Here is a 19,287-nt window from a genome sequence, read left to right on the forward strand (position 1 = left end):
CTCATTTATAGTATATAAACAAACTTGTTTAGCTGCTGTGAAGTAATTATTTATTCAAAATAAGTGCCTACTTACGAGAGTATGGCATCACGGATACTGCCGATGTATGTGATTTCCATGTAACTGTTATGGCAAGGGGGTGTGATATTTATGAATCATGCTCAAAGCGGTTGACCAATCACAACACACTAATCCAGCCAACCAATCAGAGCACATTGTTCTTTTTTAAATGGAGGGGCTTCATAGAGACAGGAAGGTGATTTGCAAACAATGTTAAATAGGCCTGTGTGAAAAAGAATGTGTTTTTTGTACATTTAAGAAAACCTACAAGTGGACTCAAAAAAACAAAATCAAGACTTTGTAAAAGGTCTCTTTAAATGTATGCTATTTGCAAACTATAGCAGTGACATGATGTGACAGCTATACCAGTGGATGTAAATGCACTGTAGGACATATGATCCATCTCTTGTAAGATACTATAGCTGTGTGTGGGAAAGATTGAGAAGTTAATAGTAACCACAGGGATGTTTTTTTTTTTTTTTTTAATGGTGCATTGAAAACCATTCTAGAAATATTCAGCATGGCTAATAAATCATCATGTGCGTGATATGATGCATCTTGCACAACACACTTTCTCTTCCAGAATGTCCTGTTTTATTCATTGTCAAAATGGAATGACATTCTCATTTTACACCCTATTTGTGATGAGATTGTCAAAAGTTATGGACATTTATGCAGCCCATGAATAACATCAGAGCATCTTGCATTAGCAAAACAGACAGCAACCAACACAACTGTGTAAATGGGGTTTAAATGTCTTTACAACGTACATATTACAGAAAATGTGATACAATGTCTTGAATGTTAGCATGCTGAAAGTTGCTCATAATTGGCTTTTTGTTTTATTATGTGTGATCTGAATCAATTTTACTGTATTAAATGAGGCATATGAGAATGTGAGGGCTGGCATGTGTGTCTGGTGCATCTCTGGTCTGAATGATGCTTGTATAAAGACTTAAGCATAAGCCAGTCAGTGCTAAAAGGGTTCTGAAGGGTTTTCTCCCCAATCCATGGCGATTTATAACCAGAAGTGTGCACATAATCCAGCTTTATGAACCACATTGGCCTGTAGTCACTGTAGGTTCATCTTAATGTGGGACTTGGCATCATGAGTTAAGAATGACGGCTTTACACGGTACGTTAGAGTCGCCTCAGTGTTATTACTCAGCTTTAGTTCTAAAAATATAAAGCATCACCTCTTAAAATGATCCATTCAAAAGTGCACTTTCTACAAGCTCAAAAGTAAGTTTTAAAACCTTACGTTTTGGTGTTTTTTTTAATTTGATTTTCCATTTCCCCCACATATACTGATATTTATTTATATTTATTTGTAAATCAGCACACGATTTTCATCTGTGGCTTCAATATTTAATTTAAAAAAAAATGAATTATCCAAAAGATACCCCCCTAAAGATAAAGGGCCTCCCCTTTATTCGTTGACAAAAATTAAGTTAGATTTTCATCATCGTTTTTTTCATCCAAAACAATTTTTTTAGTTATCGTCTCAATTTCATTAATGAAAACTATGATGAAAATTATTCATCAACGAAAATTAACACTGGTTCCCAAGTACACAAATTGGGAAGCAGCTAATGATTTGCGAAACTATTTTGTTAGCTAGCTGTTTGAATCAGACTCAATCATTCAAAGTTCTGAGTTCACAGCTGACTAAAAAATCAAAATGAACAGTGAAACATTAAGGCATCCACACCAATTTACAATAGCATTCTGTTTATCATAAGTAGTTATTACCTGCCAATAGAATAAAAGTTCAATCTCTTTAAAGTCAGGTGATTTCTGATTCGATGTTAATGTTTTTACTGTTCATCAGCTAGAAGTAGTTAGTCAGTGTTGTTGTGGGGTGGATGTCACTATTCTCATAGAATGATTATTAAAAATGTAGTTATTATTCTTGTTGTAAACTGCGACTACACTTTAGATTCATGAAATTTGTTGTATATTAGTCTATACTGTTAAACCCTAAAACTGTTAGGGGTTAACAATACTGACTATTCAAATGACAACATGTAGATATACATTATAGCCTATTGCCAAAAGTTTTAGGACACCCCTCCAAATCATTGAATTCAGGTATTCCAAACATTTCCATTGCCACACGTGTATAAAATCAAGCCCCTGGGCATGCAGACTGCTTCTACTAACATTTGTAAAATAATTTGTTGCTTTCAGGAGCTCAGTGAATTCACGTGTGATAGTACAGAGATTTGCTTGTGAACAGTCCATAGAGAGCTTAATTGAATGGGTTTCCATGGCCAAGCAGCTGCATCCAAGCCTTATATCACCAAGTGCAATGCAAAGCATCCGATGAGGTGGTGTAAGCTGCCAATGAGCAGTGGTGACATGTTATCTGGAGTGATGAATCATGCTTCTCTGTCTGGCAAGGTTCAAAAGACATGGATGAGAGAGTTTGGTATGTGGATGAACCTGACTGACCTGCGCTGAGTCCTGACCTCATCCCGATAAAACACCTTTACAATGAATTTGAGCAGAGACTGCAAGCCAGGCCTTCTCGTCCAACATCAGTGCCTGACCTCACAAATACGCTTCTAGAAGAATGATCAAAAATTCTCATAAACAAACTCCTAAGCCTTGTGAAAAGCCTTCTCAGATTAGATAAAGCTGTTATAGCTGCAAAGGGTGGGCCAACTCAATCAGTCAATCAACTTTATTTGTAAAGCGCTTTTAAAATGATTGTTTCAAAGCAGCTTCACAGTGTTAAACAGGACAATATTGCAACAAAATTTGATTTGGCAGTCGTTCTGGAGAAAACTGTGATTTTATCAGCTTAATTCAATTTATCATATAGCGACAATGTTGGCAGATCAGTATTATAATTTATAGAATTAATTAATTAATTAATTAATTTTATTTGTATATTTAGTTGAATAAATTAGATCATAATTTTAGTGTCCCCAACTGAGAAAGCCAAAGGTGACCGGGGCAAGGAACCAAAACTTAATAGGCCACTTGTCCTTTGGCCTATTAGAAAACAGTGTATGATATTTTTCTGGCAACCTTACAGGTCAGAAATCATATTAGATTGCAAAATTTCTGGGGATTACACGAGAGATGGGTTTATTGAGGATGGCGTGTCGATTAAACAAGAATATGAATAATTGAATGATCGGAGTCATCCCATCGGAGGCGGGTTTATACCAACTCTGTATTAAATACTAACTCCATATTAAACCCTGCAGATTAAGAATGGATGTCAAGTCCATGTGTGCGCAAAGGCAGACGTCCCAAAACCTTTGGCAATATACTGTATTTTACAAACATATAATTTTTATTGGTTACTAGTAGATTGTCATTATACTTTAGCCCATGGGTCTCCAAACTCGGTCCTGGAGGGCCACTGTCCTGCAGAGTTTAGCTCCAACCCCAATCAAACACACCTGAAACAGCTAATCAATGCTAATCAATGCCTTTATAGGACCTAGTAAGACATTGATTAGCTGGTTCAGGTGTGTTTGATTGGGGTTGGAGCTAAACTCTGCAGGACAGCGGTCCTCCGGGACCGAGTCTGGGGACCCCTGCTTTAGCCTATGTCTACTAAATTGTTTTTTTCATCACAGCATGAAATGCTTCTAAACAACTTTTATCCAAATGATTGCTCAAAGTAAATTTAAGAGCCAGTCTTCCTAGGTATGCCTTTTTAATCTGTTGATTGCCTCTGAATGATGTGTCATTCAACACAACTCCTAATTTGTTTTCTGTATGCAGTAGATAAAACAAAGCAATGATACTAAAACACTTGCCATAAGCATATAACACAACACACTGATAAAGAAACAGACAGTGTCCCACTTCCTGCTGACAGGGGCAGGAAATTGAGTTTGTCCAGAACAAAAGGAGAGAGTAAGCGCGAGAGAGAAACAGCGAGGTTCAGTATTGCCTCTCATTAAGACAGACAGTCAGCGCTCATAAGCGCTGTCATTGATATGCATGCGATCGCCTCAGCCCGTCCATCTGCAGCAGCACACGGCTGCTCGTCTATTCACTCAGATATGAGGGGGAAAAAAATTAAAGGAGCCTTTATATTTCATCTGTCTCACTGCTGAAAGGATGGAAAGACACGTACTGACAGACGAGTGCAGGGGGTCAGTAACACGTCCCTGGCACCGGCCTTTCAATTAGTATCTCTCTTCAACAAGACATCAGCTGTGTCGCATGGGAAGGAAGCAGACTCAAAATACAAGCCATAATTATACAATATCAATTACGCTTTTAAAAATAAAGGTTAAAAAAAGGGGTTATCACAGAGATGCCATAGAAGAACCACTCTGTAAACAGTGGTTCTTCTATGTAAATGTTCCATAGAAGAACATACGAAAATGAACAGAGCTCATTATTAATTTTTATTAGTGTAAAGAACATTTTAATAATCTAAAAGCCACTGTCATGATATCCGACCAACTCAACATGGCAAAACTCAATCACTCCCATTATTATCAACAAAGCTTTCAGTCATCAAAAATCAATCATGTACTTTTGCACAGCTTTGCTGATTGTAATGGGAGCGATCTTGTTTTATTGTTTCGTTCCCATAGACAGTGTGAGATATAGATAGAGATGGACAGAAATAGGGACATTTTGACAAACAACAATACATACTGGCACACAGAAACTTGTTTTAATATTTTGGCAAAAGGTCCAGGAGAGTCCGGAGATGTTTACTCAATCCATTACTGAGAAGGTGCAGCCACACCAAAAGTACATGGTTTGACAGTTTAGCTTGGCCCAGTTAACCCTGCTGGCTAGAAGCTGTAACTACAACATTCATGACATTTACAACTCAGGTGATTGGATGAAACCTTTCTGCTAAGTTCCTATAAGCAAATAATTAAATAAGCAAATTCACATGCACCAGCTGAGAAATTGCCATGAAGGTGAATAAGAATTCTAATGGATAGCTTTCTCCTGTTATTATAAACCTCCTTGTGCGGTATGGTTCACAATACAGACACATCCTTGTTTTACGATATCTCAATCTTCCTGCCCTCTCTTTGCCAGTCTGTAGTTCTTCAACTCAGTGTGGATCTTTTCTCTTTCATTCTGCACAACATTACCCCAGCTTGTGTGTGTCCATTCTCCCCACACAGTTTATTCAAACTGTCACTGCTGCCTACACCCACACTCGGCTCTGTTACACAGCAGCCTCCTGCGGGGTTCAAAAAACAAATTGTAGAATGATGTATAACATCCATAATGACAGACGCACTTGAGAGAAGGAGGAAAATAAACTAAGCTGAAAACACAAGTGTGAGTTAATTATGTGTTTACCTTCATTGCAGCCATTTATTGTAAAGCACAAAATCTGCAGAATGCATTCAAATAGGCCTACGATAAAATGTGTTGTGTTCCTGGGGACTCAAACTGAAAGGCCGGACACTTATATTTGATTTTACTATTTCGCTGAAGTAACTTGACTTGAAGTGAGGTCACATTGACACTTTTACTGTCGGTTAAATTTCACTGACAAACTCTAACTGACAGAAATCCGGAACAAGCATGAAGGTCCACCCCTAAGCACCGTTGTTGTGGCGTAAGCAGATCGTACAAATTAGTTCATGCTAATTTAGACAAATAAGCCATCAATTCGCTTAAATGTAAAATAGTTAAGAATTGCCATGGGATTGTGTTGGTACACTACATACTTATTGGTGGCTGAATGCATAATCAAATTAATTAAAATATTTATTAAATGATCATGCAAGTGATTTCTGTCAAGCTTTCTATGCATGAGCCTACTTATAGCTTACATGAACACAATATGTCTGCTTTGACTGGAAATATCCTCAGTGGAAATAAAAGGACACTTTGATGGCTGGGACCCAACCAGTAGGGGCCCCGGTGGCTGGATCCTGCTAATGAGAAGAGACATCATAATATATTTAATGCACTTGTTATCTACCAGAGTTATAATCCAAATATATGAGACAGAGGGGGAAAATGAGCATAGGAACAGAGCCAGAGGTGACCGGAAGGTTTTTCTCCACCTCCCAGAACGTGGAGGGATTTCTGCAGCCTCTGTTATGTGATAAGAGAGAAAATCAAAGAGGGTCATTATGGAGGAGCGAATGAAAAATGAGAACAAAGGACGATGGATTGAAAAGAACTAGAGGGGGGGGTTAAAGATTTGTGTGTGGTTTGTCATGTGCGCATATTCGAGTACAGACAATAAACTAGTTGCCTACACATCAAATGCACACAACCACATACTTAAATAATTACTATGTTGACAGATAAAACCTCCCAATTAGATCTGAAACTAATTAAAATCCAGCTAAAGAAAATTAAAGAGAGAAAAAGGGAGTTACATGATCATTCAAGAAGAAGGGATAAATGAAGCGTTATTAAATGGGAAAATGAGGATTAGTGACAATCACTGTGAAGCAAGGGTGTATTTAACATGCTCTTCAAGACTAACCAACTTTATGACACTAAAAATCTATAATACAATTTTTTAAAAAATGCATAATTGAACATTGTCGTTGACAATTGACTATAGCAGGTCAATGCTAAGCCAATACATTGAACAGTTTGTTTCACAAACCTAAACTAACAAACAAACACACAGAGAACAATATATTTGATACATTCATTTAATGTTTACATTATTTAATTTACATACATTAATTTAATGTTTGTGACACAATAATTATATATGGTTTCAGTTTTATACTGTTATACAGTACAAAAAGTTAGGGTTTGGTAAAATATTTGATCAAAATGACCATTTAAAGAATTAAGTTCATCATAAAATCGAATTAAACTCAGCTCTCAGCAAATAAATCCAATCCAAATCCATTCTCGAGCTTTCATTACTATTAAAATAATGATCTTTGCCCAAAGGGTTAAATTAAAATGGTTTGAAATTCTTCCGGACAGTTAATGGATGCTAATTCTAGCCAGTAGGTGCTATGATGTCAGGCGGTCCTTAATCAGGGCTGTTTAACCTTTCTGTAACCTGCAGAACTGATACTCAAATACATTTTCATTTGCTTCTGGGGAAAAGAAGACGTGCTTTGACCTTTTATTTAAGTGTTAGTAATCTAACTCTTATAAACGTCCGTTTTCATGCTCGCTGGCCTTTCTTGTGCATTCCGTGGAATAGCCTGTGTGTGTGCGCACGCGCGTGCGCGCGTGTGTGTGTGTGTGTGTGTGCGCGCGCATTGAGGCTGAGAAACCAGAATGAGATAGAGACATACTGTCTGTAAGAGTTATTCAGGTGCAATACAGCATGGTAATACCCACTGGTTTGACCTGAGTCCATTTTCATAATCAAATAAAGAGAATCATATCAGACAAATTCAATTCATACCGCCAGCAATAGAGCAGTGTATTCAGCATTCATTTTCAGAAGAATACACTTCATTTCACTGGCCAAAGAGTATAATTTTGTTGACGGTGTTTGACTGCTGTAATAAAGATAAAGCAAAGTGAACATTTAGGAGAGGAAAAAGTCATGGAAAAAGCCTGGTGTTAAACAGAAATGCAAACATTTAAATGTGAAGGATTACATGTCATCTGAGGCTGTGTGAGATTTCACGCTGTATTAGCCATTGGGTGAAATTTGAACAAAGCTTGCTTAGAAAAGGTCATCCGTCAAGTGCATGTATACCAAGGAGATCAGTGTAATCTTAAATAAACACAATTATGTATGTTGAGGCATGTACAAACAAGCGCAATGGAAAATAATGACCAGACATTGCTCCTAAACAAGCTTAAATACTGGTCACTTTTTCCCATACAGTTACAATGAAGGGTAACTGAAGCTTTCAAGCTAAAAAAGGGCATAAAGAACCATAAACATCTTATTTTATGCTTTATGTCTTCAGAAGACATATTACAATTATAAAGTTAATGACTAATAAACAAAATGATCATTATTCACTTAAAATCTTGATATCTGCATTTGTGCACTCATGAAATTAACCATTCTTTTTATTCTTCATAATAAATAAATCGATCAATCCAGTTTGCAGAACTGGTCTGAACTGGTCTGAATGATTTGTTCTGTGAATTGTAGTGATCTGATTTTAGAGTTCTCGATCTCAATCTGATTAACAGCCCTCTGGGGGTGGGGGGGGGGGGGGTGGGGGGAGGACACGGATAAGAGACAATGACTTTGCTTTGCTTCAGAAGACCTGAATTACAGTGCGCAAATTTTATTAACCATTTTAATGATTATATTATGAGGGGATATTAGCTTAAAAGCCACAGTGTTCCTTTATTTTACTGACTAGAATAATTCTACCCCATTTTGTTTCCCACGAAAGACACTCACCAATTTGAAACAACATCAGGATGAGCAAATGATGACAGATTTTTCATTTTTGGGTGAACTGTCTTTTTAACACTACCCATGGTTTAAGCAAGAGTATCCTGTCACGCTTCCTGCTGCTGAGAGTGTGTGAAAGAATAGTAATGTTTCATATCAGTGTCAGAACACCCTGTATTATGCCACATCACTCAGCTCTCTGCACAAGTTTACTGTCTCTGTCAATATCAATCTCTCCCCGTCTCTCTTAGTGAACTGATCCTTTTAGTTCTTGTGCATCTGAAATGACTCACACATTCCATCTCTTCCTCAAAACTCTTCCCACTGCGGTGCACCTCGAAACCTCTCTCTCTCTCATTCCCATTTCAATTCGACATCAAAGAGGCGAATCAATGCTGAGCCACTAACGTTCACTTATACAACAGCAACCTTCATCGCAACCTCATCTTCATGGTTTTATCATTTATTGTTATTCCTTCCCTTTCTTCCTCATTTTTCTTTCTAATGTGTTTTTGTTATGATCTGTTTCACCCCCCCCCCCCCCCCCCCAAAAAAAAAATAATAATAATAAAAATAAAAAAATGCTCATATGTGCTTGCATTTAATTCCTCTGTAACCTTTAACATTGATTTTGTTCTGCTTTTAAAGTTCAGACTTGTGGGTCGGGTATATTCAGAAATGGCTTAGATGGAGGCGGAAATTGTATCTATATAAATATCACAGGCTCTTTCTGATTTTTTTTTTCTTTTTGTATTCCTTACACCTTTACTGTGTACAGTGACATGGAAAGTTGGGCCAGGCGTTTTATAATATACTTTATATTATATAATATACTGTATACACGATAGGAATACTACATATAGGCATACTACAATATTCTGCTTAATAAAAGTCCTCTTATTTTGGGTTGGATCTTTTCAAATCAGTTGATTTAGTTCAGAGAGCTAGAATGATTTGTAAACCCTTACAGATATTCACAATATATAACATAGAATTAATAGCCCACTGTTTCACATCAATAATTTAATTTAAATGTGATCATGTATAGCTTTATTAACTGTCACATTTTCTGCTTGTCTGGTGTTAAATCAAATTAAATTGAAATCATATACAGTAGAACGTATGCAGATCCATGGGTAACTGTTTAATGGATATTGTTTTTATAAGATCACCTTAAAGAAAATAGTTTCTAACCGGTAGTATACAATAGCTGTATTTTGGGATGCAGGTCTCCCCGTTAGGCTCCTTTATATTGACTATCAAAAGTCAACCATCAAAGTTTTTTTTTCCTTCTCCATTCTGTCACCTAATGGATGTTGGGGTTCCTTGCCACTGTCATCTCTGACTTGCTTAGTTATGGATGCTTTATACTCAAAAATATTATTTATTTGGTTGTACTGACACCATTCGATGAGAAGTGAACAGAGCTGGATGACAATATCAGTGTTTTCTGCGGAATTGTTTTATAGATTTTTATAGAACTTTGATTGATGATTGATGAGTTTTACAACAGAACTTAATCAACACTGATTTAAACTAACTTCAATTGAATCAAAATTGACTTCAGATGAACAATGACTATTTTATTTTCAAGCTGTTTTACAGCTTGGTCATGGGATCATTTTCCTGTCATCACTGTAAAGCTGCTTTGAAACAATTGGTATTGTATAAAGTACTATATAAATAAATGTCACTTGACTTGATATTTGTTGAAGGTCCATCAGCTAGAACAGCATTAACCTGCATAAACCAGTCTGAAAATTCATAATGGTCCAAGGTGCACAGATTTAATTTAATTATCTTTTTTTATCTCTCTTTCCATAGGCTGTGGTCTGGAGTTTCTCCTGGTGCTGTGTGGTTTAGAGTTGACCCAGGGGTGTCCCCGTCACTGCATCTGCTATGACTCTCCCAGCACGGTTAGCTGCCAGGCTCACAACTTCCTGGTGGTTCCAGAGGGAATCCCGGCCCAGAGCGAGCGAGTCTTTCTGCAAAACAATAAGATCCAGCGATTGCTGCAGGGCCATTTCAGCCCAACCACTGTCATGCTCTGGCTCTACTCCAACAATATCTCATACATCCAACCATCCACATTCATGGGCTTCACCCGCCTGGAAGAGCTTGATCTGGGAGACAACAAACACCTGCACTCTTTGGCTTCTGACACTTTTCAGGGCCTGACCCGTCTCCATGCCCTGCACCTCTACCACTGTGGCCTAATCACTCTGCCCGCTGGGTTATTTGAAGGGCTGCACAACCTGCAGTACCTCTATTTACAGGTAGGTGTCATTCTCAATGTCTATCATTGGAATAATATATCTGGGTCATTTAAAAAGGTGCCATTTATAGAAATTGCTGATGCCATGATTTACTGTGCTACTAAATATACATAAAAAAAAAACATCAATAAAAAATCTATTTTTTCTTTCTTCATGAGGTAGACAAGTCACAGTTTTTCCTCATTATACTTGCAATGTAAGATAATATAAATGTTTATAAATTCTGACATTTCAAATGAAGCCATGTCAAATATTTAGGCATAATTACACATTAAATATTATATTAAAATGCTTGGTAACACTTTAGATTAGGAAACACATTCACTATTTACTGAGTTTCCCCTCAATTAGCTCCTAATTACTGCTTATTAACACCAAGTATACACATGGTGATGCAGAATTAAGCATTCATGTTCTTTATAAGTACTAATAAACAGTAAATATGCATTCTAATAAGCAACTAGTTAATAGTGAATATGTGTTCCTGAATCTAAAGTGTTACCATTTAGACTAAGATGGCACATACTAAATGTTTTCATTTAGACTAAGATGGCACATTGCAATTAATTTCAATTGCATTCAAGACTTAAACACATTTGTCACATAGAATAAGAAAAAATGTCCTTGTGAAACTGGAAAAGGCACCATTTCATAGAATGACTCATCTACCTTACGCACCAGAGAAACAAGCATGCATCTTTAGAATTTTGTCTTTGAGCTTCAGTTTTTTCTTGTGGTAACTCTGTATATTTCTGTGGCATTGCTGTCGAAATGTAATTAGCTGATAAGGTGGATTTACTTATTGTAGAGTTAAGGAAAGGTATCATGAGCATTGCAATGTTTGAAGCGGATGACATAACAAATGCCAGTAGACTGGGGATATTCATTAGACTCGGGAGATTCAGTAGACTTCAGTTCATTTATAAGAGGTGACCTTCATGTTGTTGACAAACCAGAAGAACACTCAAGAATCAATGCAACTGAAGTAGTTTCCATTTAAGATTCCTGAGTTTCCTGTGATATTAATGTGTCTGTTCTGCTAGGTCTTACATTATGTGCAACTATATCATATTTAGGTCCTCCTCAGCCAAACTGAGTGTGAATTTATAAGACGCTTGGCTTGGCACATTTGTGCTGACACTAAGAAATCTGACTGGATACAATACCATTTTTAAGGAAGCAAATATGCCCTCTTCAATGGATACATTGGCAGTGCTCCCGATTTGAACGGTTGCTTAGGAATCATATAAATCCAGATAATTGCTGCACTAAAATGACGTCCAGAGACAATATTTAGTACTAATGAAAATTTAAAAAATAAAAAATAAATGAAAAAAGGTGCAAAAACATTTCGAACACACATCTCTTGTAATATTATTGATGTTTAAGTTCAGGTGACCTGACCTTTCATGAGGTTTCATAAGGATATTTATATGCATGAGGTTATGATATTTTGGTTAACCTACCTATATGAAGATCTACACAGTACAAAAACAGTATCAAATGATAAAAGACAAAAAGTTGAAAGTGCCATACATACATGCATCAGGCATAATATTATGACCACCTTTCTAATATTGTGCTGGTGAAAACAGCCCTCACCCGTCGAGGCATGGACTCGACTAGACACCCTGAATGTGTGCTGTGTTATCTGGCTCCAAGATGTTAGCAGATCCTTTAGTTCCTGTAAGTTGCGAGGTGGGATTGGATTCATTGGATTGAGATCTGAGGAATTTGGAGACCAACACCTCAAACTCATTGTTGTGCTGCTCAAACCATTCCTGAAGCATTTTGGCTTTATAGCAGGGTACATTATCCTGCTGAAAGAGGCCACAGCCTCTTCAACAATGCTTAGGTAGGTGGAATGTGTCAAAGTAACATCCACATGGATGGCAGGACCCAATGTTTCCCAGCAGAACATTGCCCAAAGCATCACACTGCCTCCGCCAGCTTGCTGTCTTCCCATAATGCACCCATTATAATGCAGTGTGCCATGTGTTCCCCAGGTGTGACGCACGTGCACCGGGCCATCCACATAATTTTAATAGAAAAGGTGATTCATCAGACCAGGCCACATTCTTCCACTGCTCTGTGGTCTAGCTCTGATGCTCACATGCCCACTTTAGGTGGTGGACAGGGGTCAGCAAGGGCACCCTGACTGGTCTGCGGCTATGCAGCCCCATACGTAACAAACTGCGATGCACTGGGTATTCTGGCACCTTTCTATCAGAACCAGCATTAACTTCTTGAGCAGTTTAAGCTACAGTAGCTCATCTGTTCATTTGCTCCCCACGTGCATCAATGATCCTTGGTTGCCCAGGACCCTGACGCCGGTTCACCACTGTTCCTTGGACCACTTTTAATAGATACTGACCACTGCAGACAGGGAACACCACATAAGAGCTGCAGTTTTGCAGATGCTGTGACTCAGTCATCACAATTTGGTCATTGTCGAACTCGCTCAAATCCTCACACTTGCAGATTTTTCCTGCTTGTAACACATCAAGCTAACACAGCTTCTTTGAGGACAAAATGTTCACTTGCTGCCTAATATATCCCACCCACTAACAGGTGCCGTGATGAAGAGTAATCAGTGTTATTCATTTCATCTGTCCGTGTAATGTTATGCCAGATGTCTATATTTTAGCATGCATTTCACATCTATTGTAATATATATATCGACGCCCCATCCTAAATTAATCCGTCTCTTCCGTAATACCCTGAAATTTTGAATATTCCAATCTAATATGATTTCTGACCTGTAAGGATGCCAGAATAATAATCTTACACGGTGTGTTAATAGGCCAGAGGAGAACTGGCACCCCGACTGAGTCTGGTTTCTCCCAAGGTTTATTTTTCTCCATCATGCCCTGATGGAGTTTTGGTTCCTTGCCACTGTCGCCTTTGGCTTGGCTTGCTCAGTTGGGGACACTAAAATTATGATTAAAGTTATTCAACTAATTATATAAATAAAATTTATGAATTAGGTCTTATTTAATTCTATAAACTATAATACTGATATGCCAACATTGTAGCTGTATGATAAATGAAAATAAGCTGATAACATCACAGTTTTCTCAAGAACGAGTGTACAGCCAAATCTAATTTTGTTGCAATATTATCCTGTTTGACACTGTGAAGCTGCTTTGACACAATCGTCATTGTAAAAGGGCTATATAAATATCGTGGATTGATTAATTGATTGATATATATATATATATATATATATATATATATATATATATATATATATATATATATATATATATATATATATATAACAATCATAATCATAATCATTCACGGTGTGTTAATAGGCCAGAGGAGAACTGGCACCCAGACTGAGTCTGGTTTCTCCCATGGTTTATTTTTCTCCATCATGCCCTGATGGAGTTTTGGTTCCTTGCCACTGTCGCCTTTGGCTTGTCTTGCTCAGTTGGGGACACTAAAATTATGTTCAAAGTTATTATACTAATTATTCAAATTATACAAATAAAATGTATTATTTAGCTTTTAATTAATTCTATTAACTATAATACAGATCTGCCAACATTGTCGCAATATGATAAATTAAAATAAGCTGATAACGTTTTATATAAGAAAAATGAATATATATAATCTTAATTTTTCGTATATGAAAACATTCTAGTCTATTTTGAAGCAAAATATGTCAAGAATAGCAGACAAAACTGTACAGTACCTTCCACCTGAGCATACAGTGCTTTCTGCTCGACTTGCTTCATCCCAATTTCACAGTATTTAGTTTCTCATAAAGTTAAAAACCTGATTAAAAAAAGGCATACTGATGAGGAAGTCTAACTGTGAGGGGTTGTTTGGCATATGCAATAAATTAGATAAAATAAATTCCCAATGTTAATCACTCTCATTCTTATCGCTTGTGCCAGTCTATGCAAACATGTCTGCAGACCCCTGACATTATCATTAATTAAAATGCAAAGGTAAGGAATTCATACATACTCTTTAAATATATTTACCCTAAAAAAACATAATATCCTGAGAACACAATAAATTAAAGGCACTTTGGATTTTCAGAAAGATCCTTATAACAGAAATATAAATGAAAAGGGAAAACCTTCAGATAAAAAGTTATCAATATCTAAAATGCCTTTAGGAAGAGGATGCAGAAGCATTTGCCTGATTTGATGTGGTGTTTTTCTCAAGATGCTTTGCAGGTTTAATCTCATCAACATCATCTAATCTGATCAACAACTATTTTTTTTAATTCACAGATGATAACATATATATATATATATATATATATATATATATATATATATATATATATATATATATATATATATATATATATATATATATATATATATATATATATGTAAACAATTTTAAACAATAAAAAATCAATAATTTTGTTGAAAATATGAGAAACAAATAATACTGGAAATATGAATCATGCACTAACATTGTTTTTAGTGTTTTCTTATTCAAATAATCAAATCAGTTTTCAGAGCTGATTGACTAAATGGAATCATTTCATTTAAAGACAAAATCTGAAATAACACTGTTGTTTAATATATTTATATGTGTGACTGCTACTGACTGTTGGTGTTTATCTGGCGTTCTGCAGAACAACCAGCTGGAGTTTCTTGAGGATGACATGTTCATTGATCTGCTGAATCTCAGCCATCTATTTCTGCATGGAAATCGGCTGTGGAGCCTCCACCAGAACACTTTCCGTGGCCTAGGGGCCCTCGATCGCTTGCTGCTGCATCAAAACCGGCTACAGTGGGTTCACAAACAGGCTTTCCATGACCTGCGCCGCCTGACGACTCTCTACCTATTCAACAACTCCCTACCTGAGCTGCCAGCCGAGAGTTTAGCTCAGTTGCCGGCGCTTGAGTACCTGCGTCTCAATGACAATCCTTGGGAGTGCGACTGCAAAGCCGTACCGCTCTGGGATTGGCTGCGGCGCTTCCGTGGCTCCACCTCCTCATTAACGTGCGTGGCTCCGCCAGAGCTGGCGGGAAAAGATCTGAAACGGCTGACAAAAGAAGAGCTACCTTCCTGTACGGGCTCAGAGTCGCTCCACCAGAGCAAATCCAGCAGCCAGGGTGACGTGGGAGTGTCGCTGAAAAAAGATCATCATCATAGATCACACAATCATCATCATCCTCACCTGCCACATCAGGATCAATACTACCCCACCTCCCCGTCGCCGCTCCCTCGACCACCCAAGTCGGGACGCAACAGGAACTGTACAAGGCATCGCAGCCGCAAGGGCAACGGTCAAAACGAGGTGTATAACCTAAAGAAGTTAGCAAACAAGGAATCAGGCGACAAATATGACCCATCAAAACCGAGACGTAAGAACAAGTGCATCATACGGACTACGGTGGGGCCCCCTAGTGGCGTGCAAAAAGTAAACAGCCGGGCAGCATCCCTCTTGGCACCTTGTTTCATCATCCCTCTTTACTTATTAGTGTGTCTCACTGCCCTTATTTTCCGCTGAGCCTGTGGAAGCCTCTACAAATGGTTTTACCGAAAAACTCAGCCCTTTGTCTACTCTGGCTCCTACACTTCAGTGTGCGAATATGTGTGTGTGTGTGTGTGTGTGTGTGTGTGTGTGTGTGTGTGTGTGTGTGTGTGTGTGTGTGTGTGTGTGTGTGTGTGTGTGTGTGTGTGTGTGTGTGTGTGTGTGTGTGTGTGTGTATGTATGTGCCCCTTTTTGAGGGACAGAGGACTTGTGCAAAGTTACGGGGCTGGAACTAGACTGGAGATGTGAAGAGACACTAGGATTTGTGGGTAAGAGACGGGACACTAAATGGACTACTCCTTGATCATCACCATTTTAACACCATTTTCCCTGTTGCTGATGATAGACCAGGGCATATTCAGTAAAAAACAAACAAAAAAGTGCATTTGTTAACTACATTTAATTGTACATCACACCACTGCAGAATAATTATTTGCCCTTTGTGGTCAAGCTTACCACCATTAAATTCTCAGAATCCTTGCCCTGACCTTCGACATGCACACAGGCTGTGGCCCAGAAGGAGGATGGGGGGGACACTTAAGTGAGCGAAACACTTAAACAGACCATTTACACAAATGTACATGGAACTGCTGCACTAACACGTTAGAATCTTGCCGGTTTCTCTGGGAGGGTTGTTGTTAACACCTTTTAGCACCTGACAAGATAAAAATGAATACCAAGCACAAAGGAGAGGGATTTGTGTTAGTTATAAGGTTGTGGTTTTAAACATGTATATAAGAAAAATGTTGCATTTGCAATATTCACACATTAAAGCTGGTTCATACAGCCCCAAAAAATTATATCAGAGTTAGTGCGCTAATCCAACAAAACCAAAAGTTATTTGTCTCAATGTGAATTAGCACAAACTACTGTTCAGAAGCTGCTATGCTGGCATACTTTAAGGTCAGGGAGAAAAAAAGAAGAGAGTTTATAAAGGATTATGGGATGGCTCTGGGTTTGTGTGTGTTGTTATTCGTTGATTGTGCCCTTAAGATTTAATTTTGCATAAAAACTGGAAGGAAAAAGTTAAGATAATAAAAGGTCAAGTGGAGCTCATGCAAAAAACATCATGTGTTATCTGTTACTCAGCTGCAATAATGTGCTAACCTTGAAGGGAAACAACAACACTACATTAAAATCTGTATATGGCACAGTTTGGAAAAATTAAACATCTCACAAAGGGGGAAATAGAGATGTGACATTGAGGCTAAGATGAAAGACTAATTCGCAATAGGTTCCCTAAGGAAGTTCATATGGGTTTTTGGACTAAGGTCTTTGGTTTAAATCACTATGGAACAGGGCAGTGTGTGTATATTTATTTTTTTATTTAGAACAAGTCTTTTCACATATTGTTGAAAATGTTAACAGATTTGTATAAACAAGTTCACATTGTAAATAAGTATCTAAATAGGGGTTATAAATACAGGTACCACAAGAATGTGACTTTACAAGCTTAATGGGCCAAACAACCACTGTATTTCTTATGTAGCCACTTGTAAGTAAGGATTAAAAATACAAAACAAATAAACAACAACAGACATTTATGGTATAAAACAAATAAAAAAATGACAAACATAATTGTAACACAGGCTTTATTTTACTCATAAATCAAAAACCAACTTCTGAAAACCCATTAGAGACTCCAGAGAGAAACTATTGGCCCACAATTGCCAGTTCCCATTAAGGTTCCAAGAGCACAAACTGAACAGCTCCATATAGAAAGCTAACACAAGTAATAATCCTTGAAATGCAGATTAATCCTTGCAAGCCATAGAAAAGACATCTGTCACTCATAAACTTTGACCTCTGCCGCTATTAAGCCATTGGACACGTCTGAATTGACATCATAAGTGTTAGAGCTAAGTTGTCAATTAAAATATCACAGAGCCCCTTATGGACAGGTGGAGAAATAGCACTTTCCACACCTCTATAACTTGTCCCTCAAGACTTTCTACCTTTATACAAAAGTGAACTGAGAATATGATGACATGTCCATTGTGAACATGTATTTGTTTGACAATGTGTCACTTACTAACAAAAGACTATGTGTGTATAACCTTGTTGGGGGAAGGATGAAATTATTTTGTATTCATGTACTTTTTCTTTGTACATTGTCGTCAAACTGCAATTTTGAAGTGCACCATGTTAACACCTTTCCCATCTTCCTTTGTCTGTCAATCATCTTTCTGCCTCCATATTTCATGACTCAAACTTTCTGTCTGTTATAAAACACCACCAGACGCTGTTTCTAAAGAAAATTAAAAACAAATGTGGTCTCACCACTGGTGGTTTTGGATGCCTCTGTTTGAATTCTGCTAGAAAAACAAAAAACAGCAACGAAATAAAAATCAGGTGAAGTTTGACCTGGGAAATAATCACAAAAGAAAGAGCTATATATATGAAAACTGAAACACTTCTATGGCATTTAGTTTCTCCATCACACACACAAAAGATGTGTACTAACAGAAACATTATATAACAAAGTGACACTGTCTCAGGACAGAACATTTTTAACACAGAAGGTTAGGATGATTGGTTATGGAACTTTTCCTGCTTCCCCCCCTCTGCACCTGATGAAAATCTAAGAGATGATCTATGAGTTGGGTCATTCACAAAAGGAAAGGACTTTTATGCAAGATTACAGTACAGACAGGCCCAGTCATATCTCAATGTCTCTAATATCTCTTTTCAAAGCACACACAACTGAACTTCTCTCTCTGTTATGCTGAATCTAAAATATGAGCAAAACTTCAAATATTTTGATGAGAAAAACAGATGTGTGAAAGTCAGAGAATGGTATTGACTGGAAATGAAGTCCAATGATTGTTTTTCTGCATTATATACACTGTGCACAGTTAGCACATTTTCTGTATGCTTGGAATTTCTGGATGACCTTCTACATTTTCCAATATATTGTGCAATATACAGCGAGAGCAGAGTGTGAGAATACCGTGTCCCACAATGCAATATGTTCAACTTGACCTTTCTTGACACAAATCGGAAGCAATATAATCTCTTTTCAATGTTTTGTATAAATTATTTTATATATGATAATTTTACACAAAACTGAATCAAATAGGTAATGCTGCATATTATTTTACATGCTATTAAATTATTAACATTGCACAAGAGGG

General features: G+C 37.4%; 1 protein-coding gene across 1 annotated transcript in view; it reads left to right on the forward strand.

Annotated features, from left to right (window-relative positions):
• The window catches only part of LOC137062800 (reticulon-4 receptor-like 1), a 232,126-nt gene extending 213,691 nt beyond the window's left edge, over positions 1 to 18,435 (forward strand). Inside the window, exons 2-3 of the mRNA XM_067433715.1 lie at positions 10,190 to 10,641; positions 15,248 to 18,435. Of these exons, the coding sequence (XP_067289816.1) occupies positions 10,190 to 10,641; positions 15,248 to 16,129 (1,334 nt within the window). The 3' untranslated portion in view covers positions 16,130 to 18,435. The remainder of the gene's footprint in view (positions 1 to 10,189; positions 10,642 to 15,247) is intronic.
• Positions 18,436 to 19,287: the final 852 nt, after the last annotated feature.

The sequence above is a fragment of the Pseudorasbora parva genome, chromosome 23 (assembly GCF_024679245.1).
Source record: "Pseudorasbora parva isolate DD20220531a chromosome 23, ASM2467924v1, whole genome shotgun sequence".
NCBI lineage: Eukaryota > Metazoa > Chordata > Actinopteri > Cypriniformes > Gobionidae > Pseudorasbora > Pseudorasbora parva.